Source organism: Oncorhynchus gorbuscha, linkage group LG11 (assembly GCF_021184085.1).
Source record: "Oncorhynchus gorbuscha isolate QuinsamMale2020 ecotype Even-year linkage group LG11, OgorEven_v1.0, whole genome shotgun sequence".
NCBI classification, from domain to species: Eukaryota; Metazoa; Chordata; class Actinopteri; order Salmoniformes; family Salmonidae; genus Oncorhynchus; species Oncorhynchus gorbuscha.
Genome location: NC_060183.1, coordinates 28,143,104 through 28,167,770, shown reverse-complemented (window position 1 = coordinate 28,167,770; position 24,667 = coordinate 28,143,104). Strand labels below are relative to the sequence as shown.

Genomic DNA, 24,667 nt, shown 5'->3' with positions numbered 1-24,667 from the left:
TATGTGGACACAAGTTGCAGAGGAAAGATGTTTGTTGGAAAATGTTAACTGTTTGTCGACTAATTGTTTTCTAAAGGCAGTTTAATGAACTTGGGTCATACCTGTTAGTGTGTGACTTCAGTTTTGTGTTTGGTAGTTTGCAACTTAAAGGGATAGCTCAACCAAATGACAAATTCACATTTTGTTTCCTTACCTTGTAAGCAGTCTGTAGACAAAGACAATTCGGTGCAATTCACTTCATGAATACAATTCACTCTTTGGGGTTGTTTATGTCGCCACTGCTACCATCCGCTATCTTTGGCATTTTCAAAACTAACATGAAAGTCAAGCAAGATTGCAATTTTGAAATGTGGGTGAACTATCCCTTTAATCATATCCTGTCTCTTATTTGTTTGATTATCTTGAATGGGGCATGCGCAACCAAACAGTGGTCACACCCACTGATGCTGGTGTGTCTCTCCACGCTACAGTCAAGGTGCTATTCTGCATAGATTATTTTGGGGCTAGTACAACTTGTGCTTTTGCAATCTACAGTAGTAATGTTGACCGCCATGTGCTGGCTACTGGTTGGATGTTGTGGGCTCGCCTTTGTGAACCTCTCAGGTAAGAGATTGGTACACTGACTTGTTTTAAGAGTGATTCCTAGCATGTGTGCTGACAAAATGAGACATAAAACACTAGAGTCATCACTTTACCCCCCAGCATTACATTTAAGCTGCTCTTGAAGTTATCTTTGTATCGATATTTACAAATATTTGACATGTTGGATATTTATAAACGTTTGTTTTGCAAGTATTTTGTGTTGTTGTTGCATTGGACCACGTCTCCAGCATTGTTTCCTGCCCATCTGTGTAAAAGAGGAAGTCAAACTAACCTCACAATATATCTGTAATAGACATTTAGTTGTGATCCATGTACAATTTGTTACATCCAAGATTGTTTAATCCATTGTAATATTGGTATTAGCCATTCATTTATGTTTTTTTTTTTACACTTACTTCCTCGTTTTGTGTCATTGTAAAAGAAGCAGAATATTTATTAGGCTGTTACTGTAAAACAGGCATACGGTCATTTGAAATAGCTTGGGTAGGTTTATACATGATTTCATATACTGATGTCTAACACGCTTACACATTTATATATTATATAATTAATCAGATACGAAAGATTACAGGAATCATGTGAAAGATTAGTGTTTGATTATCTATGTGATAATTGCCATTTCCTCATAACAAATATCTGACAACATTTGCTAATGAATCATGTTAATTTAACAGTAGTAGGTTTTATAAAATAGTTCAACGCTTCCATCACCTGTTTCACTGACCAAACCTTGTGTCTCTCATCCCATACGTCTCTCCAGTGGCTTTAAACAGCCCCCTACAGGTCACCCAGAAGCCTCGTTTCTATGGGGTGAAGACCAATCGCACTGTGGCCATATTCTGTGTGGTGTCGGACCGAAACCAGCCTGCCACGGCGGAATGGTACAAGGCCTCAGAATACAACACCACTGGGAAGAAGATAGAGGGGGACCGGGTCACTGTGAGGCAGAAGAGCATGTTACAAAACGCCTCGATCGAACTCAGACATGTAGAGACGGAGGACACCGGATTTTACTTTTGTCTGATTAACAACATCACCTGGGGGCCAGGGACAGAGCTACAAGTGCTCAGTAAGTAGACTACAGTATAGCCCAATGCAATCTCGGATGGTGACATAAAATGTTAAGAATGATTGGTTGAAAACTATTTCGAATCGTTTTTGTCAATGGGATAGCATCTGTTTAAGGAAATGTATTGCTTTATTAACTACTAAAATATATATATAATCCGCATCATTGTTATCCTCGGATTTAAAGATGGTCATAGATTGTCAAAACTCGTAATTATCTCTCTCTCTGTGTGTGTGTGTGTGTGTGTGTGTGTGTGTGTGTGTGTGTGTGTGTGTGTGTGTGTGTGTGTGTGTGTGTGTGTGTGTGTGTGTGTGTGTGTGTGTGTGTGTGTGTGTGTGTGTGTGTGTGTGTGTGTGTATAAAGGACCCTCTAACAGTAAAAATGCAGAAAGGAGAAGCAAGCTGAAGGATGCTTTGATATTTCTCCAGGCGTTACTCTTAACGCTGTTTGCTCTTGCCCCACTGCTACGCCACCAAACCCTGGTGAGTCGCATGACACAATAAATATACCTACCTGAAAACCTCAGCAAAAACAAAATTATGTATTTTAATGCATTATCTGGTGTGATTTCAATATGTTTGAATGTACCTGACACAACAAAACAGATTAAATAATTTATTCACATTGACTACTTACATTCTGATCTTCGAGCTTTTCAAAAGTTTCATTATTTTGACACAAAGGTGAGAGGGTACAGTGTGTGATACAGTATGTGTAAAATATGGTGTAATATGTACAATTTAATACTTGGTTTTTATTATGCAGAATTGTTTTCAATTGTCTCTAATTTTCTTTCAGTTGAAAAAGGAAGATGCCATTTATGAAGAACCTGAACATGATCACATCTATGAGGTACAGTATGCTAATGATGACAACAGGGTCTTCTGTGGTTTTTGAGGAAAATGGAGCTAAAACCACCTCAATTCTCTATATGTTCTCCCTACTATCTTGTATGCTGTAATAGGCTGCAGTGTAACAATTTGGTTCATATTAAAAGGACAAGACGTCAGAGTTTGGGTCAATTCCGTTTGAATTCATGTCTGTTTAGGGAATGTAGGCCTATTGAAAATCAGGTTGCACCTATTTTACGATGCGAAGGTAACACTGTAAATTATTTGAGTTCCTTTGGGAACCATTAAAACTTATACCACTCAGAGCCATTTGGTATCATTACCATTATTAACTACTGTATAGTACCAGAAAGTATCCAATGTTACCGCACAATTTCTCATTCTGGAGTGGCTGTGCAACCTGTGTTCAGGACACCTATTCGTGTGCACCAAACAACCTTACATTCTGCGCATGTTACTTTACGGGGATAAAATAGGGATTGAAATGCAGCCCATGCAAAACAACTGATATCTCGAGTTTTAACAGAAGGATTTTTATGGGGATTTTTTTATTATGCTAATTTCATTTCCGCAGGGAAGTGTTAGTTACTGTGTGGATTGTTATTAATGTACTTTTTTTGGGGAGGGGTTGATACATTTTATGTTTGGGAAAATCAAGTTTGACATTTAAAAAAAACTTTAGAAGCCTTCAATACACTACAAGTTTCCTGCATCAACAGGGTGATCAAATTAAGATCCGACACCTGTAGGTTACATCAATTGGTGGGTAATTACAGTCAGCATATAACCAACAAAGATTTATTTATGTTATGTCTTAAAATAGATTCAACATAAGATACCTATACACGGCACATGGGCTACCAGTAGATTAATTCCAGCCCTGTTAGTTCTAAATCAAATTAAACCAGTTGAAATCGCACTCTAAATGTATTAAACTTCAGAATTGCATTGTGGGTATACGTGTACACTGTACAGACTTATCTATGGATTGTGCACCCATGAAATGGCGTAATCAACCTACTCAGTGACACCCACAGAAGACAACTCTGTAGAGTTTTGTGTTTGTTGTTGTTGTCATTCTGTAGCTCTTATTGCGGGATTTTGACAAGTCCCCTCCCCACTTAGTCTAGTATGTGTGTTGAATATTCATGAGGAGGTGATTTCCTCCAGTCAATGTCCTGCTATAAGAGCTATGATGCTAATATTTGTGTAAACTCTACAAAGTTGTCTTCTGTGGGTGTCACTGAGTAGGTTGATACGGCATTTCATGGGTGCACAATCCATAGGTTAGGCTGTACAGAGTATCATGAATGTTCAATATGCGCAATAGACTAAGTGGAGGTGATTTTCCACAGTCAAAGTCCCACATTAGGAGCTGTGACACTAATATTTTTGTTAACATTAGCAACAATAGTGGAATCAGCCTAACTTTAGACGTGATCGGCTATCAGTGACAAACAGGAAATTGTGTTTTTCCTCACAGCTGCATGCTTCTTTCTCTCTCTCTGCTTCAGTGACTCTTCAACCACAGCTTGTTTGTTACCATTGTCATAATGTGGATAACAAAATGTTTTCATTTTAGCATTTGCTAAGGTGGTGTTGTTTCCTTTTTTTGTGTGTTTGTGCATGTTGAGTGTCGTCATTTCAGCGTACACTTCTTATTTTCTGCATTCATTTGCCCCCCCCCCCATTTTTTTTATATTCATGCTGGGGCTTCATCTTCCTTAAGCACTGCTTCGAATTCAAATAGTACGGAAATATTTAGGTACTACTTCTGCTTTAACTTGCTTTACACAATCAACTTGTTGATGTACCAGTAAAGACATACCAACAGCATAACCATCAAATTGTCATTAACAAATGGAATTCATGTAAAAGCAGCACATTGTACATAAACTGTAGCCTACTTTTGTATTTATTTGTACGAGTGTATTCATTGCATGTGCACAAAATTACATTTCATCACAATAAGTTTAGTTGTAATGTAGTAAATAATACATTTCCCCCCACCCCATTTTTCTGTATTTGACGCATGCAGGGCTTGGAGATCGAGCATTGTGGTGATCTGTATGAGGACATCTCAGTGTATGCTCAGCCTGGGCCAGCAGAGGCTGCTGCAGCTTGGAAACAGGAGTGAGCTGCATCGGCGCGGAGATGGCGACTGGGCTCTCCTGTCATCCACTGCATCTCAATGCCTATCCGCTCTGTATTCGTTAAGCGTTCAGAGTAGGACTGCTGATCTATGATCTGTTTTTGCCTCAGATGAAAATGAATAGACAAGGGGGATCTGATCAAAGATCTGCAACCCTACTCTGAGATGCAATATGAATACGGCCCTGGACTCAAAGGCCAATGTCTCATCCATGGTGTTACAGGATGTATCTTATGTTTAGTGATTTGTTCAGATGACCACTATTTCTTCATGTTATAGATCCATCCATATGGGTAATGTCATTTTAGAATACATGCGCGCGTGTTCTTTTCGATACCTCCTATATAAGATGCACGTAGAGGAACAGATTGTTGATTCCTGTTTTTCTAATCGCATGTTTTTCTCTCATCTCAAATGTGTTCATGTATTCTTTTCAGTTGTGCTCGATTTGGTGTCTCTATAAAAAGGAGTTTTGAGTTGGTGCTACTATTTTGATTGTTATATAATAGGGTGAATGCGACAAAAGTTAGTTATTGCAATGCTTGTTTAACGAGGCTTGTCCATAGAAAGGCTTTCTCTTTTCAGCTTCTCCTGTTTCAGTTGTAAATACTCGACCTGATCACGCCCCTTCAAATTGTATCAATGTGGGTGTTTTGTTAAGTGGACATGTGGCCTGGATAAATATGTAGGCCATCCCATTGCTGATTGCTAATAATGTTATACTCTTGCCTGTACTATGATATGGCAGTATTGTAAAGTGGACTTTGCCTTAAATGTCTAGAGACAAAAAAAAAAAATTAGTCTCGAGAAAAGTTGTTTTTGTCTAGAGCTGTCATTTTTTTCAAAAACATCACAATGCCTAAGCTCTATTGTTGTCATGAAAACTATTACTATACCATATACTGTTAAACAGTGACTGCCAAATCCATATGTAGTCAAACATGCATTTAATGAAGTAGCAGGTAAAAGCATACATCTACAGTAATTTTGTGTATAAAAATGTATCCAGCAATCATCAACAGAATAAATAAAAGTTAATAAATAAATAGATTTAAAACCAGATAAAAAAAAACACATTTCCATGTGGAATCAATAAACATATCGTAAAAAATACAAAGAAACAGGTGAAATACATGACGTCACTCATACGTGACGATAATTATTGCGTTGCTGAGTTTAGATGCTGTTTTCTGTAGCTGAACCCAGAAGAACCAGCCTCCTCAGATGTGTCCTAACCTCTTTCCTGACCAGCTCCCATGCATGAGCACTGTATGCCTGCAGATTGGTGACAAAGCCACAAACATATTAGCAGTTGAAAATCAGAATACCCTCATCATACAGAAGGGAACATTGCCTTTACATTTCTATCGCACTGTAGCGCAGCTCTTTAGCATTAAGGATTCAATTGAGCCCTAAATTAAACAAGTACATGTTACTGCAGTGTAGATGGGTACACATTGTTAAATCTGTTTACACCATGAACAGTTTCAAGTATTTGTCAAATAAACAACAATTATTGGATGAGGGAAGGTTTAGCCAAATTGAATCATGTATTTATTTTTGTATTTACAAAAACAATGTACTTACACTGTACTTTCAAGTGTAACTACCATTTTCAATGTATGTACAGTATATTGTTATGGACACATGCAGTACCAGTCAAAAGTTTAGACACCCCTACTCATTCAAAGGTTTTTCTTTCTTTTTTTACATTGTATAATAATAGTGAAGACATTAAACCCATGAAAGAGCGTCTGCTAAATGACTTAAATGTAAATGTAAATGAAATAACACATATGGAATCATGTAGTAACCATAAAAAGTGTTAAACATATCAAAATATATTTTATATTTGAGATTCTTCAAAATAGCCAACCTTTGCCTTGATGACAGCGTTGCACTCTTGGCATATATTTACATTTGTTTACCACTTTTTTGGTTACGACATGATTCCATATGTGTTATTCCATAGTTTTGATGTCTTCACTATTATTCTAAAAAACAAAATAAAACCCTTGAATGAGTAGGTGTGTCCAAAAGTTTTACTGGTACTGTATGTAGAATTATTATAGAATGATTATTGTAAAACGGGATCCAATGGCTCAATGTGACCATGATGATTCATCTCATGATGGCCACATATGAAATATGATTTCAATAAAAACTCACCATTCTTTTAAGGACGTGGTTGTTCAGCCTCTTGAAGTACATTTGCAGATTCTTGCTATTTTTTTTCTGGGCCCTAACCTGGATTGATGATAAAAGCATGACTGAATGTTTGTATCTCCTATAAGTTATTTTCAATGCATTGTGTTTCCCTACAAATACATTACCAATTTAAACAAAAGGCCCATTAAAGTATAACACAAGTGTGAGTAGTTTAAATAATTTAAAGGAGAAACTATGCTATAGTTACAGTCTGTTTGTGGAATAAAAGTAACGTTCTCAATATAGATATTGCATTCCTCCAACTCTCTGAGACTCAGTCCATTCATTCTAATGAACATGTGCTCATATTAAAATGTCTAGCATGCATGGTCCTCGATCTGGTTTGACAACTTGATCGTTGTCAATATCCAACTGAGTTGGTAAGAGAGCACAAACATATCTTGGACCAGGCTAGAGAAGTCCTATTCCAGCTGTAGAATATGAAGACGTTATACTTACACATGACTGAAGGCCATCCGACTGACTGGTGAGAACATTGAGGAAGATCTCCACTTTCTTCTCATCCCAGACAGAGTCTAGTTCTCCATCAAACAGCTCAGCGATCTTGTCAAGGGTTTGGAGGATGAACCAAATTGTGTCATCAGTCTGTAAAATGAAAGACATGAGGAAATGACTTTAACCTGATCCGTACTAAATTAATTCATATTTGCCAATCAAACTAGTTCATGATGGACATACAATAATGTCGGGGTGTTCATTTTTCTGGAATGTCAGTACAATGCTAATGCATACATCCTCGGTGCACCAGTACATCCCATGCTAAAAGGTTGACTATCTCACAAGACTGCCTGACTTACTGGTAAATATTCAGCTTGCTCGTACAGGTCCTCTGGGAAAGGTATGTCCACACTGTCTGTAGTAAACTCCCCACCCTATGTTTAAGAGAGAAAAAAAAACATGATAAATACAAGTTCAATGTATACATTCAATAATGAATGTAAAATATTCAAAATCATAGAATTCAGCATCAATTTCTGTTGGCACGATACAATTACAGCAATGGTTTAGAATAACAAAAATATAAGAATCTACTCACCATAATATTGAGTACGTTCATTAAGGTCTCACTGTGTTGTAGGAATTTGTGATCGTCCATCCATCTGCAGCCCACCGAGAAACCATTGCACAGGGTTAGAAACAAACAAATAAGCAAAGACTTCGTAGGCCTATGCATGTTGGTAATGAAAACGAGACGTAGAGCAAAAAAAGTATATATTTGTAATACAAAACAGGCTTAGCTATGTCAAATGTCACGGACTTGTTGCTAATGTTTAGGTATACCATCTTACCTGTAGTAATGCGACCTTTATAGTTTCTCAAAACGAATAGGGTGAAGCCAATACCTGTTTCACTTTCCGTACCTGCGACGGGTGGAAAACAATTAAGATCACATATTTACCACGACATTTATATTCGTTTATGTTTTACAGGTGTTTGGAAAGTCAATGTATTGTTTTTAGCAATATTCACACACATCGAATAGGCTACTGTAAATGTCATACCAAGCCAGCGTTGAATAGGACGCATCTAAACATGTTTGAGACATCTTCCGATTTGCATGGCTTGAGCTGACGCTATAAATTGCAATTGTTTGCAATTTTATGTAGGCTTCGTTTCCATGTATTTGTTCGAGTCATTTTCTGTAAATATTAATGTAGGCTATTCAATATGATTTTAACTAGCCTATTTGTTTTATTTCATTTAGTAGCAATCGAAATTGGGCTACTTTAATGTTTGCCATTGAACAAAAATCTTATTTATATTAAGCCCATAATGCTATCAATTTTTAAAAAACGTAGGCCTATTTTTCTTTTTGACTTAATAGAACCAGCTACACCAGTCAGACTGTTCTCTCTACTACCGCATGACAAGCAGTACCGGAGTGCCAAGTCTAGGACAAAAAGGCTTCTCAAATAGTTTTTACCCCCAAGCCATAAGACTCCTGAACAGGTACTCAAACAGGTAATCAAATGGCTACCCGGACTATTTGCAGTGTATGTTTATTTTTTACTGTCTTTTTACTGTTGTTTTATTTCTTTACTTACCTATTGTTCACCTAATACCTTTTTTATCCGTTGAATTCGGCGCACATGACAAATACACGTTGATTTGAGCCTCAGGCTGTGTGACATCATGAATATCATTTGAAGTAGATCGAAAATGCATGACAACATCACTGATGATGAAATGTTATTGTAGACTTACTGTAGGCTACACGTGGACTTTGCATCGAAAATATGTTTGCTGACGTTGTAATAACATGATAAGAGAGAGCCCTGATTATGAAATACTGTGTAGCCTGCTGACTTTCGACACAGTGATGAGTGGGAGTAGTCTAAATCGAAACGAAACCCCAGTGCTTCACCGCGGGATTAAGAAGAAATACGTCATATTTTTTCATTGTTGTCTGAATATTATATCAAGGTGACAGACTACTACCCTATTATTGAACTGGAAATGCCTTTGGTTAATAAAAGAGGGCTGGAATGCGTTTCTTTGGAATCATTTATAAGGCCCACTGAAATGTCCCAGAACCCTTTCAGGTCATACAAAACCATTTTTGGTTACACATTTAGTTTTATTTGGAAAGAGTTTCTAGCTAACTGCAATTTCTCTCCACTGATTCAAAGACAGGGTATCTGCAACTTTGCCCTTTACAACTTTAGAACTTTGACCTTCTCTTCTTCCTGATTTCTGCCAGCTCACTTTGGACTCAAACACAGTATTCAAAAACCTCTCAGTGAGGGCTGAACAAAGTGACTGCTGAACAGCAAGAACAGCTAATCAACCAGAGAGATTTGTTTTGGCCCGGCAGGTGCTGTGTGAGACACTGTCTGGACATTACTGGGAGGTTGAGTGGAGTGGGAAAGGTGTTCTTCCATCAGTCTCAAGACATCAGCAGGTCCCTTCAGTCTTCAAGAGAGCGAGAGTTGCACCCCTTCTGAAAAAACCTACACTCTATCCCTCCGATGTCAACAACTACAGACCAGTATCCCTTCTTTCTTTTCTCTCCAAAACTCTTGAACGTGCCGTCCTTGGCCAGCTCTACCGCTATCTCTCTCAGAATGACCTTCTTGATCCAAATCAGTCAGGTTTCAAGACTAGTCATTCAACCGAGACTGCTCTTCTCTGCATCACGGAGGCGCTCCACACTGCTAAAGCTAACTCTCTCTCCTCTGCTCTCATCCTTCTAGACCTATCGGCTGCCTTCGATACTGTGAACCATCAGATCCTCCTCTCCACCCTCTCCGAGTTGGGCATCTCCGGCGCGGCCCACGCTTTGATTGCGTCCTACCTGACAGGTCGCTCCTACCAGGTGGTGTGGCGAGAATCTGTCTCCTCACCACGCGCTCTCACCACTGGTGTCCCCCAGGGTTCTGTTCTAGGCCCTCTCCTATTCTCGCTATACATCAAGTCACTTGGCTCTGTCATAACCTCACATGGTCTCTCCTATCATTGCTATGCAGACGACACACAATTAATCTTCTCCTTTCCCCCTTCTGATGACCAGGTGGCGAATCGCATCTCTGCATGTCTGGCAGACATATCAGTGTGGATGACGGATGACCTGAAACCCCACCTCTTTAAGGAATACCTAGGATAGGATAAGTAATCCTTCTCACCCCCCCCCTAAAAGATTTAGATGCACTATTGTAAAGTGGCTGTTCCACTGGATGTCATAAGGTGAATGCACCAATTTGTAAGTCACTCTGGATAAGAGTGTCTGCTAAATGACTTAAATGTAATGTAAATGTAAGGAAAGACTCTGGATTGGAAAACAATGACAAGTCCTCGAGTTTAGAGTGCAATAAGCAGAGTTACTGGTTCAGACACAGCAATATAAAGACTGCAGTGTCTGGCCATTAGTCCTCCAGAATAGGGGTGTATCTGGACCACAATGCAGGAACTCTGTCCTAAATTTACATTTTCATTTGAGTCATTTAGCAGATGCTCTTATCCAGAGCGACTTACAGTTCGTGCATTCATCAGTCCAATCAAAGCTACGGTAGACATAACATGATTTGACATCATTGTACCTGTGGCCAATGACCTTGTGCCTTCTTGGATGGGGACTTCTAATGTAAATCTATGTCAACACCCAAGGGGGCTTAAACTGCCTGGGGGCTAAAGTGTAAGATGATCCTTATGACATTGCACACGGTCAGTGTGAACCAGAGTGACTTGACACAACAACGGGCCAAGCAATCTGTTCAAACTAAACGGAAACGCAGGACGTCTTATTTAATGAAAGGGGCTGCAGTCTGCCATGAAGCATTCATCCATGTATATGGATAAGAATCTAGCTAGTTAAAGATATTATATGTTTCTAATTTTGTCAGAAAGTTGTTTTCATTGCAAGCTTACTCTCAGCTAGCGAGCTGACATTAGATGGCTGGCTCGCTAGCTAACATTACATATATGATCTGTGTGTAGTAATGTTCTCAGAATGCGATTTCGCATTGTGAGTTATAGCCTAATGTTAGATAGATAACTAGCTAACATGGAACCTTTTTGGTTAACTTCAGATAGCTATGACAATCAGTTTGTATTGCTAGTACTCTATGGATTAGGATTATGGTTAATTGTTTAGCTAGCATGTCTAAACAAAAGACTAAACTTTGCCAGATGATTACATGACCCATCAAGTTAGCCAGGTGTGTCTGATGGTATTGTATAATAATGGCAAAATATTTTTTTATCTGGAATTTGTCCTTCAGCGTCAGTAGAACACGCCTGACTCTCCTTTAACAGTTATACAAGGAGAATGGTCTAATGCCTCCCATCAAAAAGAGAGCTGTCTCAAGTAAGCACAGGTTACACCTGAAGCATGAATACTTGCAGTGAGTGGTGAACTTCAATAACTATGCATAGTATACCAGGACGCCACCCAGGACACAAACACTTTGGTAGAAAGCTGCTGCCATGCCATGTGACAAAAGCAGCAGTGTGGTGTCTCTACAAGGAATCGATGACAGCACTTGGTATTTACATTTACATTTAAGTCATTTAGCAGACGCTCTTATCCAGAGCGACTTAGAAATTGGTGCATTCACCTTATGACATCCAGTGGAACAGTCACTTTACAATAGTGCATCTAAATCTTAAAGGGGGGGTGAGAAGGATTACTTATCCTATCCTAGGTATTCCTTAAAGAGGTGGGGTTTCAGGTGTCTCCGGAAGGTGGTGATTGACTCCGCTGTCCTGGCGTTGTGAGTGAACCATAAACAACACGTTTTTATTATTTAATTGACCTCAAACATGATTGGCACTACTTTTATTGAGCACACATCATTTCTGTATTTTCCAGAGGTACGTGTAATCGGGCTGTGTGTTATCGTTTTAACTTCCAGTTTCGAAGATTATGTTTCTGTATGCAGTGCTGCTACTCTGCACATTTGTAGGTAGGTGAAACTTTCCTGATAATGATGCATTAAAAATTTCACGATTTGCGTTACATTTTCATTTCATTAACTTATCTTACTGTTCTTTTGTTGTTTGCAGGTACACTATCCTTCTGACCCCATGCAGACAGGTCCCATCTACCTGAATTGTGATAACTGCAGTGGCCAAAACAAGAACACGTTTGTTCTCTGGTATTGTGCCTGGCGGACTATGCACAAGCTCCACCAGAGTCTGGACCTTCACATTTTGATCACAGGCCACCCCCGACTGGTGCTTCGGCCTCATCAAGCAGCGCTTCAGAAAGACTAGAGTAAACACCTTGTCTGAGATTGCTGGTGTTGTGAAGGACAACAAGGGTCAACATCCCACAGCTGGTTGGACTGGAGGATGGTACTGTGCTGGTGGAAAGCTATGGCTGGCAACAACACCTGACTTACATCAGGCTGCTGCCACAGTTCAGGCAGTTCCAGCACTTCATTGTATGAGATTATTATTTTTCTCATCTAAACTTGGGAGGTGAATTGCAAGGTTATAATGTCTTGTTAATTTTTGGGGTTATTTCCTGTTTTACAGCTTCGATCCTCTGGAGCCTGGTGTTGTTGTCGCAAAGGAGCGTTTGGACTCTCGGGACCAGGTTTCAGCTGCTGCATAACACTGACATCCTTCCTCCCATAGATGGTCTGCCTGTACAAGCACCACCTGGACTGGACACAGCTAGACAAACTTATGTTTTTGAGAAGATCCGGGAGTTTTGCGACGAAGAGGCTTTGGACATCACATGCCCTGCACCAAAGAGGGGATGTTTTCTTCGGAGGGACTGGGAAACCGGTCAAAATTGAAGAAATTATGAATGGTGCTATATACAGGGAAATCCTTGAGAGAAACCCGTTTCAGTCTTCCAGAGATTTGCGACTGGGATGGACGTTCACCTTCCAGCAGGACAATGACCCTAAGCATACTGCTGAAAGCAACAGTTGAGTGGTTTAAGGGGAAACATTTAAATGTCTTGGATTGGCCTAGTCAAAGTCCAGATGTCAATCCAATTGAGAATCTGTGGTATGACCTAAAGAGTTTTGTACACCAGAGGAACCAAACTTGAAGGAGCTGGTGCAGTTTTGCCTTGAAGGATGGGCAAAAATCCCAGTAGCTAGATGTGCCAAGCTTATAGAGACGTACCCCAAGAGACTTGCAGCTATAATTGCTGAGAAAGTTATTATTATTATAACCCCCCAAATGATTGATTTGGGGGGGGTTGAATAGTTATGCAGTCTCAAGTTTTCAATTTGTGCGTCTTATTTCTAATTTGTTTCACACAAAAAAAATATTTTGCATCTTGAAAGTGATATGCATGTTATGTAAATCAAATGAAACAAACCCCCCCAAAATCTATTTTCATTCCAGGTTGTGAGCCAACAAAATAGGAAAAATGCCAAAGGGGTGAATACTTTCGCAAGCCACTGTATTTCATGATAAACTGTAGACCACACTACCTACTGTTGTGGTAATTTCCTGTATTACTAAATGAGGAGAATTTACAAACCACACACCAGTCAGAGTTATACTTAAACTTCATCTTTAATTATATGAGCTTCAACATAGCCCTTTGACTCTCAGATGAATTCAGTGTCTATAAATTAATTCTGAGTGCGCCTATAAGAGAATAACAAGATCTTTTATAGCCAAGATACACCCCTCTCAACTTACATGACGAACCACAGATCTTAGGAACAGTTCCCAAAGAAAGACATTTACTTGAGAGAGGAGTATCCCATAGCCAGATAGCATTAGCTATAAATTATCGTTCAGTTTGGTCTCTAAGACAAAGTTCTAATCTCGTTTTGGTACTTCATAGTACCAAAACATTAACTCATCCAATGGCATATATCAATTGTCAACTCTAGATACTCCCATCTCAAGTAGAATCCACTCCTGGACAAGCTCACCGAGGGGAGTGAGCCTCTAGGTCATATACTATGAAAGATAAGTGCAACATCAGATGGGTAATACAATGGTTCCAGACACCTCCCCCCAATGGGAAAAGGAGGGGGTGACTGGCGTACAGACATTGTGGAGCCCTTCACATGGTTTAACAGACACATTCACATATGAAGACAATGTTCCAACCTGACCTCACCCCTCTCTGGGCCCTAAGGGACTTTTCCCTAGCTGAGAAGGGAAAAGTGCAACTGCCAACAATATAGTCCAAAAGGAAACATTCTAATGACAAGTATTTCACATAAGCATATTACGTAAATAAATAAAACATCTTATTTATCTATGTTACCTAACTAATTCTGATTCATCCGCAACACTACCTTGAGAGTTTTCATCTGTATTCTTCGTAGTGGTTTACATACCACCAGTCAGAGGCTGGAACTATTGACAGCATGGAATGAGCTGTATTCCGTGATAAGCAAACAAGAAAACACTCACCCAGAAGCAGCGCTCCTAGTAGCCGGGAACTGTAATGCAGGGAAACTTAAATCGGTTTTACCAAATTTCTAACGGCATGTTAAATGTGTAACTAGAGGGGGGAAAAAAACTCTGGACCACCTTTACTCAACACACAGTCACAAACAAAGCTCTCCCTCACCCTCCATTTGGCAAATCTGACCATAGTTCTATCCTCCTGATTCCTCCTTACATTAAAGCAGGAAGCACCAGTGACTAGATCAATAAAAAAAGTGGTCAGATGAAGCAGATGCTAAGCTACAGGACTGTTTTGCTAGCAGAGACTGGAATATGTTCCGGGATTCCTCCAATGGCATTGAGGAGTACACCACATCTGTCATTGGCTTCATCAATAAGTGCATCGATGACGTCATCCCTACAGTGACCGTGCATATATACCCCAACCAGAAGCCATGGATTACAGGCAACATCCGCACTGAGCTAAAGGCTAGAGCTGCCGCTTTCAAGGAGTGGGACTCTAACCCGGAAGCTTATAAGAAACCACGCTATGCCCTCCGAAGAACCATCAAACAGGCAAAGCGTCAATACAGGACTAAAATAGAGTCTTACTACACCTGCTCTGACGCTTGTCGGATGTGGAGAGGCTTGCAAACCATTACAGACTACAAAGGGATGTACAGCCGAGAGCTGCCCAGTGACGAGCCTACCAGACGAGCTAAACTACTTCTATGCTCACTTCGAGGCAAATAACACCGAAACATGCATGAGAGCACCAGCTATACCGGAAGACTGTGTGATCGCGCTCTCCGCAGCCGATGTGAGTAAGACCTTTAGACAGGTCAACATTCACAAGGCTGCAGGGCCAGATGGATTACCAGGATGTGTACTGCGAGCATGCGTTGACCAACTAGTAAGTGTCTTCACTGACATTTTCAATCTCTTCTTGTCCGAGTCTGTAATACCAACATGTTTTATGCAGACCACTATAGTGCCTGTGCCAAAGAACACGAAGGTAATCTGCCTAAATGACAACCGACCCGTAGCACTCGCGTCTTTAGCCATGAAGTGCTTTCAAAGGCTGGTCATGGCTCACATCAACACCATTATCCCAGAAACCCTAGGACCCTGGGACTAAACACCTCCCTCTGTAACTGGATCCTGGACTTCCTGACGGGCCACCCCCAGGTGGTAAGGGTAGGTAACAACACATTTGCCACGCTGATCCTCAACACATGGGCCCCTCAGGGGTGCGTGCTCAGCCCCCTGCTGTACTCCCTGTTCACTCATGAATGGCCAGGCACAACTCCATCACCATCATTACATTTGTGGTAGGCCTGATGACCGACAACGAGACAGCCTATAGGGAGGAGGTCAGAGACCTGGCCGTATGGTGCCGGGACAATTGTCTAAGACTCTACCCACCCAAGTCATAGAATGTTCTCTCTGCTACCGCATGGCAAGCGGTGCCGGAGCACCCCACCCCCCACCCCACTCTCTGTTGGCATCTATGCATAGTCACTTTAATAATTCTACCTACATGTACACACTACCTCAACTACCCGGTGCCCCTGCACATTGACTCTGTACCGGCACCCCCTTGTATATATTGTCATATTTTACTGCTGCTTTTTAATTGCTCGTTACTTTTATCTCTTGGCCTTGTTTTTTTTACTGCACTGTTGGTTAGGGGCTCATAAGTAAGCATTTCACTGTAAGGCAGGGGTGGGCAATTCCAGTCCTCGAGGGCCTGATTGGTGTCACAGTTTTTCACCAGCTAACACACCTGACTTCCAATCAAATCTAATTTTATTTGTCACATACACATGGTTAGCAGATGTTAATGCGAGTGTAGCGAAATGCTTGTGCTTCTAGTTCCGACAATGCAGTAATAACCAACAAGTAATCTAACTAACAATTCCAAAACTACTGTCTTATACACAGTGTAAGGGGATAAAGAATATGTACATAACGATATATGAATGACTGATTGTACAGAGCAGCATAGGCAAGATACAGTAGATGGTATTGAGTACAGTATATACATATGAGATGAGAATGTAAACAAAGTGCATAGTTAAAGTGGCTAGTGATACATGTATTACATAAGGATGCAGTAGATGATAGAGTACAGTATATACGTATGCATATGAGATGAATAATGTAGGGTATGTAACATTATATTAGGTAGCATTGTTTAAAGTGGCTAGTGATATATTTTACATCATTTCCCATCAATTCCCATTATTAAAGTGGCTGGAGTTGAGTCAGTGTCAGTGTGTTGGCAGCAGCCACTCAATGTTAGTGGTGGCTATTTAACAGTCTGATGGCCTTGAGATAGAAGCTGTTTTTCAGTCTCTCGGTCCCAGCTTTGATGCACCTGTACTGACCTCGCCTTCTGGATGATAGCGGGGTGAACAGGCAGTGGCTCGGGTGGTTGTTGTCCTTGATGATCTTTATGGCCTTCCTGTAACATCGGGTGGTGTAGGTGTCCTGGAGGGCAGGTAGTTTGCCCCCGGTGATGCGTTGTGCAGACCTCACTACCCTCTGGAGAGCCTTACGGTTGTGGGCGGAACAGTTGCCGTACCAGGCGGTGATACAGCCCGCCAGGATGCTCTCGATTGTGCATCTGTAGAAGTTTGTGAGTGCTTTTGGTGACAAGCCGAATTTCTTCAGCCTCCTGAGGTTGAAGAGGCGCTGCTGCGCCTTCTTCACAATGCTGTCTGTGTGAGTGGACCAATTCAGTTTGTCTGTGATGTGTATGCCGAGGAACTTAAAACTTACTACCCTCTCCACTACTGTTCCATCGATGTGGATAGGGGGTTGTTCCCTCTGCTGTTTCCTGAAGTCCACAATCATCTCCTTAGTTTTGTTGACGTTGAGTGTGAGGTTATTTTCCTGACACCACACTCCGAGGGCCCTCACCTCCTCCCTGTAGGCCGTCTCGTCGTTGTTGGTAATCAAGCCTACCACTGTTGTGTCGTCCGCAAACTTGATGATTGAGTTGGAGGCGTGCATGGCCACGCAGTTGTGGGTGAACAGGGAGTACAGGAGAGGGCTCAGAACACACCCTTGTGGGGCCCCAGTGTTGAGGATCAGCGGGGTGGAGATGTTGTTGCCTACCCTCACCACCTGGGGGCGGCCCGTCAGGAAGTCCAGTACTCAGTTGCACAGGGCGGGGTCGAGACCCAGGGTCTCGAGCTTGATGACGAGCTTGGAGGGTACTATGGTGTTGAATGCTGAGCTGTAGTCGATGAACAGCATTCTCACATAGGTATTCCTCTTGTCCAGATGGGTTATAGGGCAGTGTGCAGTGTGGTTGAGATTGCATCGTCTGTGGACCTATTTGGGCGGTAAGCAAATTGGAGTGGGTCTAGGGTGTCAGGTAGGGTGGAGGTGATATGGTCCTTGACTAGTCTCTCAAAGCACTTCATGATGACGGAAGTGAGTGCAACGGGGTGGTAGTCGTTTAGCTCAGTTACCTTAGCTTTCTTGGGAACAGGAACAATGGTGGCCCTCTTGAAGATGTGGGAACAGCTGACTGGTATAGAGATTGACTTCAATAATCACCTAATCATGATCTTTAGTTTAGAATGCAATTTGATTAATCATCTGTTTGCTAGGGATGTAGAATAAGTGAAACCAATTAGGCCCTCGAGGACTGGAGTTGCCCACCCCTGCAGTAAGGTCTACAGCTGCTTTATTCGGCGCATGTGACTAATAAAATTTGATTTGACAATGATAAAACTACAATGTGACTCTTCTTGAGCTACAGCCCCACATTTGGTTGGTCCGGACAGGACCAAGTAACAATCTGATTCAAAAGTTAGGAAATCAAATTACAGCAGTTGAAGGACAATTTCAGTATTTAGGACAATAATCTGTATTCATCATATAAATGCCATGTTTTTTTAATATTCATCATTAGGTTGAGTAACTTACCTGAAGCAGCATTCATCTTCCTGAACATCTTCAGGAAATTTGGTGCAAGTTGGTCACACAAACCAAGGAAAAAAACAAACAAAAAAACAAAACAAAAAAAAACACCGCTTTTTCCCCCACTTCTTTGTTAGTTGCACTGGACGTGAGTCGGTTTCTCCACACTGCAGCTTTAGATGAAAATTGGGGTTTATTTGGTTTATTTAGAAGTTTCTTTCTATGCTTTCTAGTATTCATGAAGGACTTTGGCAACAGTAGAACATTAACTTACAATGAACTATCCCTTTGAGCTGCAGTTGGCAGCTGCAGTTGGCATTCCCCTCCAGTTCATGGTCTTTGAAAGGTCATGTGTGCCATGATCCTCCACACACTCTTTCACATCACAGCCACCTTTCAATCCCAAATAGGCAATCTGTAACCACAGAAAAGTGACCATAACATATGGATTTCACCTCATTTTAATAGCCTATTGGCTGCTGAAAAAAAAAGAGTATGTTTTTTATCCAATATAAAAAACACTATATTAGTTTTGGATAACTAAGACTCCATACAGATCTGGATATTGGTTATGTCTCAGCTAATACCACTAACTTTTAAAGCATAATTATAATGGCTGACTAGGTTAGGAGATGGAAATGCAAAAAGTAACCAACACTTTCTTGCTTTTTGGTGGGAAGAGAATGTTGCTAAACCTTATAGATTTATACAAAAATAAATGTAAAAAAGCACCTCCAACCAAGGCTAAAACAAGCAACACTGGGGACACTTCAATCGCCTGTGAGGCATGAAAATATTCAAAACATAGCTTGAGATATTTCTTTTAATCATAAACAGTGCAGAACGTTACATTTTCAAGTAAGAATATCTATTAATATTGAATAATACAAAATATTTTCATTTAATTGATTGTCATGGTTAAGTGATTATATGATCTCTGTACCAGCACTAAACAGTTAACAAGACGTGTTGGGCCTCGATTCAAGCTAAAAGCAACATTCTAACAGTAATTAAACATTCTTATACTGTATATTTGGTTGTGTTTATGAAGGCATAGGTAACATTAAAATATAAATATCATTGAAGTTACTGTGGGGCTGTATGTTGGGTAATTGAGAGGAGCAGGTCTTACTGTCAGGAAGGTCAATAGGGGAATGGCATACAACATTATGACATGCCATACTAAAACAGTTGTTTGTGATACTATGATTTTTAACAACAAAAAAGTAGAGGGAGACTTTACCTTAAATGGCAAGTGGCAGACACTCTTCCCGCCTTCTCGTCTACACAGTAACTTCAGCTACATGCAAATGTTTGCCAAGCTAACACATTATTTAGCTAGGTAAGTTAACACTATCCAAGCATAACATTTACATAGCACTGTTAAGACAGCTACAAACATAAAACGTTTATTAAATTGCGTTAGCTAACTACAGACCTCGCCTTTTAATAGCTAGCGTCCTCAGTAGTGGCCCCTTGACAGCTAAGTTAACTCACACAACCTAATAGAAAAATGAATGAAATGAAAAAATGAAAAAAAACTAGATAGTGAGTAGCTAGCTACTAGCTAGTACACACGCTCATTTTACTTGGGCAGCTAATGTGAAGTTCTGTGTTATGCACTATAGCCCGTCACCATATCATATGTGATTGAATATTATTTGCTGTTGGCTTGTGTGTGCTGTATGTACACAATGCTGTATGTGTTATGCAACATAGCTGACTTGAGACATTGTTGACATTTTCAGGGCCATGGGCCTTTCTCTTGATGGACAAATACAGAATAATATGAAAACAGGAACTGTGCAATGAGTTGCGGGGGACACATACAGAACGTAGTGTAGAGAACAAACGGTCTTTTGTTAGATAACTGGAGCCAGGTGTGTGATAACTCTATCGAGAGTATGAGCGCATAGATATTCTACACAGCTACAACACCTGACCTCTGAAGCGCCTAGGGGCTGGGACCAGTTTGTGCGCCAACAATCAATGATAGGCTGAGTGAGTTTAAACCACGCCCAGTCTCTACTCTGTGATAGGCCAGCTCGGAAGCAGGAACTGCTTCTGTCAGAGTATTAAAGAAGATACCGTTAGTGTGTTGGCTAGTTCTCTGTTCTACCCTGCATGGTGTTACAGCGAACCCATATATACGAAAATTGCATTTACCACTTATTGCTTAGCTAATAAAAAGTACATAGTATACAATCGGTGACTCAGTATCATACTTTTTCTGATACCAGATTCGAATTGACGCAACCCTGAACACTAAAGACGTTAACTTTGATAGCTAGCTACCAATCACAAAGAACAAGCTCCTCAATTTAGCTCACAAATGTTAGTGGACAGCAAACCATTTCAGTTTTCAGCACTTGCTATAAGTCCGATATACATCTTGCTAGCTTTTAAGGCTGCCTGACAAGCTAGCTAGCTAGCTCATTGCCAGAAATTCCTAGCTAGCTAACCTAGCCAGGTTACACTACATTTTTCATGGTCCAGTTGCAGTTTCATAAAGAAAATATATTTTTGACAGCTAGCTACCTAAGCTATTTAAAATGTCAGGTAGGGAAAAATAGGTCACTTACAGATTTCATGAAGTTAGCTAGCTAGCTATTGAATGTAACCAATCTAACATGTTATAGTCGCATGTAGCTAGCTAGCAATGCTGCAAATTAGTAACTGATCCCTGGGGTCTCCACTCGAAATAGCAGGGGTCTTGCAGTTTAATTGGTTGTTCATATCATATGACTAGGGGTTGGCGCCAAGAGTCGGAGGTATTCACTTTGAATAATCTAAACAGACTAAAACATTTGGTACACTCCAAAAAAAGAATAGTTTTAAATATTGAAAGTTCTTTGCTTTAAAGATAGTTAAACCCTATTTTATGTTTTAAAAATGTATATTAAAGCCATGCTTAAGGTTATGAATGGAACCTGTATGGCTATATAAAGAACTCTTTCCTTAGGTTCTAAAGAACCATTAAATAGGTTAGACTTTGTATAGCAGCAAAAAAGGGGGTTAATTGCAATCCATTGTCAGTCGAGTACGTTTATTATCAAATGCAAATGTGCAGGCTTCGACAAAGAACACAAGTGCTGTTCTCTTTTACGGTTTATTCTGCAAATACATACACAACACTGTGTAAACTTCATTACAACTACAAACCCACCAAGCAATCTCCATAAAAGTTTAACAACTCTGGCTGCAACTCTAATACTTTTTAAAACGTGTAATGTCTATTTATAACATACATTTGATACATTATTGCATTTATAACATGGCTACAGAGCGCTCAACTTAGAATGACTCTCGTCTGACAGCCACAACAAATCACCACAGCACACGGGCTAAACATGTACAGTAACATATCATTATTACATATAATTTGGGAGCACGTACCTGCGAATACATACACAACACTGTGTGAACTTCAGCACAACTGTAAACCCACCATGCAGTCTGAGTGCCGTGAAACATAAAATAAAAATACACTTACACTTCGCGAGGTGACTAGCCTCATTAGCAAAGTACAAGGCGAACGTTAGCTATCCTTCAGCATAACGCAACGTGAAAATGTTGTAAATGTCCATAAAATGATAAATACAATACACAACTCTGTAACACTATCACATAACGTGACAACATCGATAATGCTGATCAAACAATACGGGTTACAGCCTAACATGCATTAGATCTAATTTTAAAAGTGAAAACACTGGGTGCAGCATGGATCACGATACATACCTCCATCAAAGTTGAACAATTCTTTGGCTGAATACCGCGTGATCATGCGCACACATATAGATACACACGGTGATGCAGTTACTCAACCAATACAGCAGGTGGCTCCACAACTACTGCTAAATTATGACAAAACTCTACAACTAGGATGTCTATTTCAACCCTGTTACACAAGGACGAGAGTAGTACCTTACAATGAAATGCTTTCTTGCATGTAGGCCAACAACAGCAAGTACAAAATACAATAGCAAGTACAAAATTGGTAGGCCGTTATTGTAAATAAGAATGTGTTCTTAACTGACGTGCCTAGTTAAATAAAGATGAAATAATACACAATCTAAAAGGTGAAAAACAATGGAAGAAAGGGTACAGAGAATGTGCAAACAGGCAGTTAAAATACATTTAGTATAACATTTAGTATGAAATTGATATGTACATATGAGAGGGATAAATTGTCTAGTGCATATTTAATTTAAAAAACAATATGAAATGTATGTTATTATATCTCAAGCCATTTGCATACCGCCCCAACAGGTCCACAGATGACGCAATCGTCATCGCACTGCACACTGCCCTATCCCATCTGGACACAAATAATACCTATGTAAGAATGCTGTTCACTGACTACAGCTCATCATTCAACACCATAGTACCCTCCAAGCTCATCATCAAGCTGGAGTCCCTGGGTCTGAACCCCGCCCTGTGCAACTGGGTCCTGGACTTTCTGACGCCCCAGGTGGTGAAGGTAGGAAACAACATCACTTCACTGACCCTCAACATGGGGACCCCACAAGTGTGTGTGCTCAGCCCTCTCCTGTACTCCCTGTTTACCCACAACTGCGTGCTCTTGCATGCCGCCAATTCAATCATCAAGTTTACAGATGACAACAGTAGTGGGCTTGATCACCATCAATGACGAGACAGTCTACAGGGGGCAGTCGGAGTGTGGTGTCAGGAAAACAAATCAAATCAAATTGTATTAGTCACATGTGCAGAATACAACAGGTAGACCTTACAGTGAAATACTTACTTACGAGCCCCTAACCAACAATGCAGTTTTAAAAAATACAGATAAGGATAAAAGATAAAGATAAAAGTAACATGTAATTAAAGAACAGCAGTAAAAAATGACAATATATACAGGGGGTGCCGGCACAGAGTCAATATGCGAGGGCACCGGTTAGTTGAGGTAGTATGTACATGTAGGTAGAGTTATTCAAGTAACTTGGCATAGATGACAACAGAGAGTGGCAGTGGTGTGGAGAGGGGAGGGGAGGGGGAAATGCAAATAGTCTGGGTAGCCATTTGACTAGATGTTCAGGAGTCTTATGGCTTGGGGATAGAAGTTATTTAGAAGCCTCTTGGACCTAGACTTGACGCTCCGGTACCGCTTGCCGTGCGGTAGCAGAGAGAACAGTCTATGACTAGGGTGGCTGGATTCTTTGACAATTTTTAGGGCCTTCCTCTGACACCGCCTGGTATAGAGGTCCTAGATGGCAGGAAGCGTGGCCCCAGTGATGTACTGACCCTCTGTAGGACCTTGCGGTCAAAGGCCAAGCAGTTACCATACCAGGCAGTGATGCAACCAGTCAGGATGCTCTCGGTGGTGCAGCTGTAGAACCTTTTGAGGATCTGAGGACCCATGACAATTATTTTCAGTCTCCTGAGGGGGAATAGGTTTTGTCGTGCCCGCTTCACGACTGTCTTGGTGTGCATGGACAATGTTAGTTTGTTGGTGATGTGGCCACCAAGGAACTTGAAGCTCTCAACCTGCTCCACTGCAACTCCGTCGATGAGAATGGGGGGATGCTCAGTCCTCTTTTTCCTGTAGTCCTCAATCATCTCCTTTGTCTTGATCACGTTGAGGGAGAGGTTGTTGTCCTGGCACCACACGGCCAGGTCTTTGTCCTCCTCCCTACAAGCTCTCTCGTTGTTGTCTGTGATCAGGCCTACCACTGTTGTGTTATCGGCAAATTTAATGATGGTGTTGGAGTCGTGCCTGGCCGTGCATTCATGAGTGAACAGGGAGTACAGGAGGGACTGAGCACACACCCATGAGAGGCCCCTGTGTTGAGGATCAGCGTGGCAGATGTGTTGTTACCTACCTTTACCACCTGGGGGCGGCCCGTCAGGAAGTCCAGGATCCAGTTGTAGAGAGAGGTGTTAAATCCCAGGGTCCTTAGCATATTGATGAGCTTTGAGGGCACTATGCTGAGCTGTAGTAATGAATAGCATTCTCACATACAGTTGAAGTCGGACGTTTACATACATATAGGT

At 40.8% G+C, this 24,667-nt stretch overlaps 2 protein-coding genes and 1 long non-coding RNA gene across 7 annotated transcripts; 2 read left to right on the top strand and 1 right to left on the bottom strand.

The window, feature by feature from the left end:
- The first annotated feature begins 438 nt into the window (after window positions 1-438).
- Window positions 439-5,092, top strand: cd79b (CD79b molecule, immunoglobulin-associated beta). The gene is made up of 5 exons (XM_046369235.1): window positions 439-603; window positions 1,364-1,672; window positions 2,036-2,154; window positions 2,471-2,524; window positions 4,562-5,092. Exons 1-5 carry the CDS (start codon window positions 540-542, stop codon window positions 4,658-4,660), a joined length of 645 nt encoding a protein of 214 aa, XP_046225191.1. The 5' UTR covers window positions 439-539; the 3' UTR covers window positions 4,661-5,092.
- A 507-nt stretch (window positions 5,093-5,599) lies between these two features.
- LOC124048445 (interferon a3-like) lies at window positions 5,600-22,409 on the bottom strand. 5 transcript variants are annotated; one of them, XM_046369239.1, is made up of 8 exons: window positions 18,927-22,409; window positions 18,659-18,825; window positions 8,194-8,265; window positions 7,941-8,004; window positions 7,702-7,776; window positions 7,343-7,489; window positions 6,845-6,922; window positions 5,600-5,950 (listed from the first exon to the last, which is right to left on the bottom strand). In XM_046369239.1, the coding sequence occupies exons 4-8, from the start codon at window positions 7,998-8,000 to the stop codon at window positions 5,852-5,854; spliced, it is 459 nt and encodes a 152-aa protein (XP_046225195.1). In that variant the 5' UTR covers window positions 8,001-8,004; window positions 8,194-8,265; window positions 18,659-18,825; window positions 18,927-22,409; the 3' UTR covers window positions 5,600-5,851. The 5 variants fall into 5 exon arrangements, with proteins under 5 accessions (XP_046225195.1, XP_046225193.1, XP_046225196.1 ...); XM_046369237.1 differs by having other exon boundaries at window positions 7,941-8,265; XM_046369240.1 differs by lacking the exons at window positions 18,659-18,825; window positions 18,927-22,409 and adding an exon at window positions 8,950-9,920.
- Window positions 12,056-14,811, top strand: LOC124048446. Its single transcript, XR_006841215.1, has 4 exons — window positions 12,056-12,114; window positions 12,213-12,306; window positions 12,407-12,786; window positions 12,881-14,811. It is a non-coding gene; the product is annotated as an uncharacterized LOC124048446 (long non-coding RNA).
- Window positions 22,410-24,667: the final 2,258 nt, after the last annotated feature.

Excerpts from the sequence above, each read along its gene's own strand:
- cd79b (XM_046369235.1), top strand. The coding sequence starts at position 540 with ATGTTGACCGCCATGTGCTGGCTACTGGTTGGATGTTGTGGGCTCGCC. Across the intron at positions 604-1,363 it reads CGCCTTTGTGAACCTCTCAG|TGGCTTTAAACAGCCCCCTA; the intron begins GTAAGAGATTGG and ends ACGTCTCTCCAG. Across the intron at positions 1,673-2,035 it reads GACAGAGCTACAAGTGCTCA|GACCCTCTAACAGTAAAAAT; the intron begins GTAAGTAGACTA and ends GTGTGTATAAAG.
- LOC124048445 (XM_046369237.1), bottom strand. The coding sequence starts at position 8,078 with ATGCATAGGCCTACGAAGTCTTTGCTTATTTGTTTGTTTCTAACCCTG. Across the intron at positions 7,777-7,940 it reads TGAACGTACTCAATATTATG|GGTGGGGAGTTTACTACAGA; the intron begins GTGAGTAGATTC and ends TCTTAAACATAG. Across the intron at positions 5,951-6,844 it reads ACCACGTCCTTAAAAGAATG|GCATACAGTGCTCATGCATG; the intron begins GTGAGTTTTTAT and ends ACCAATCTGCAG.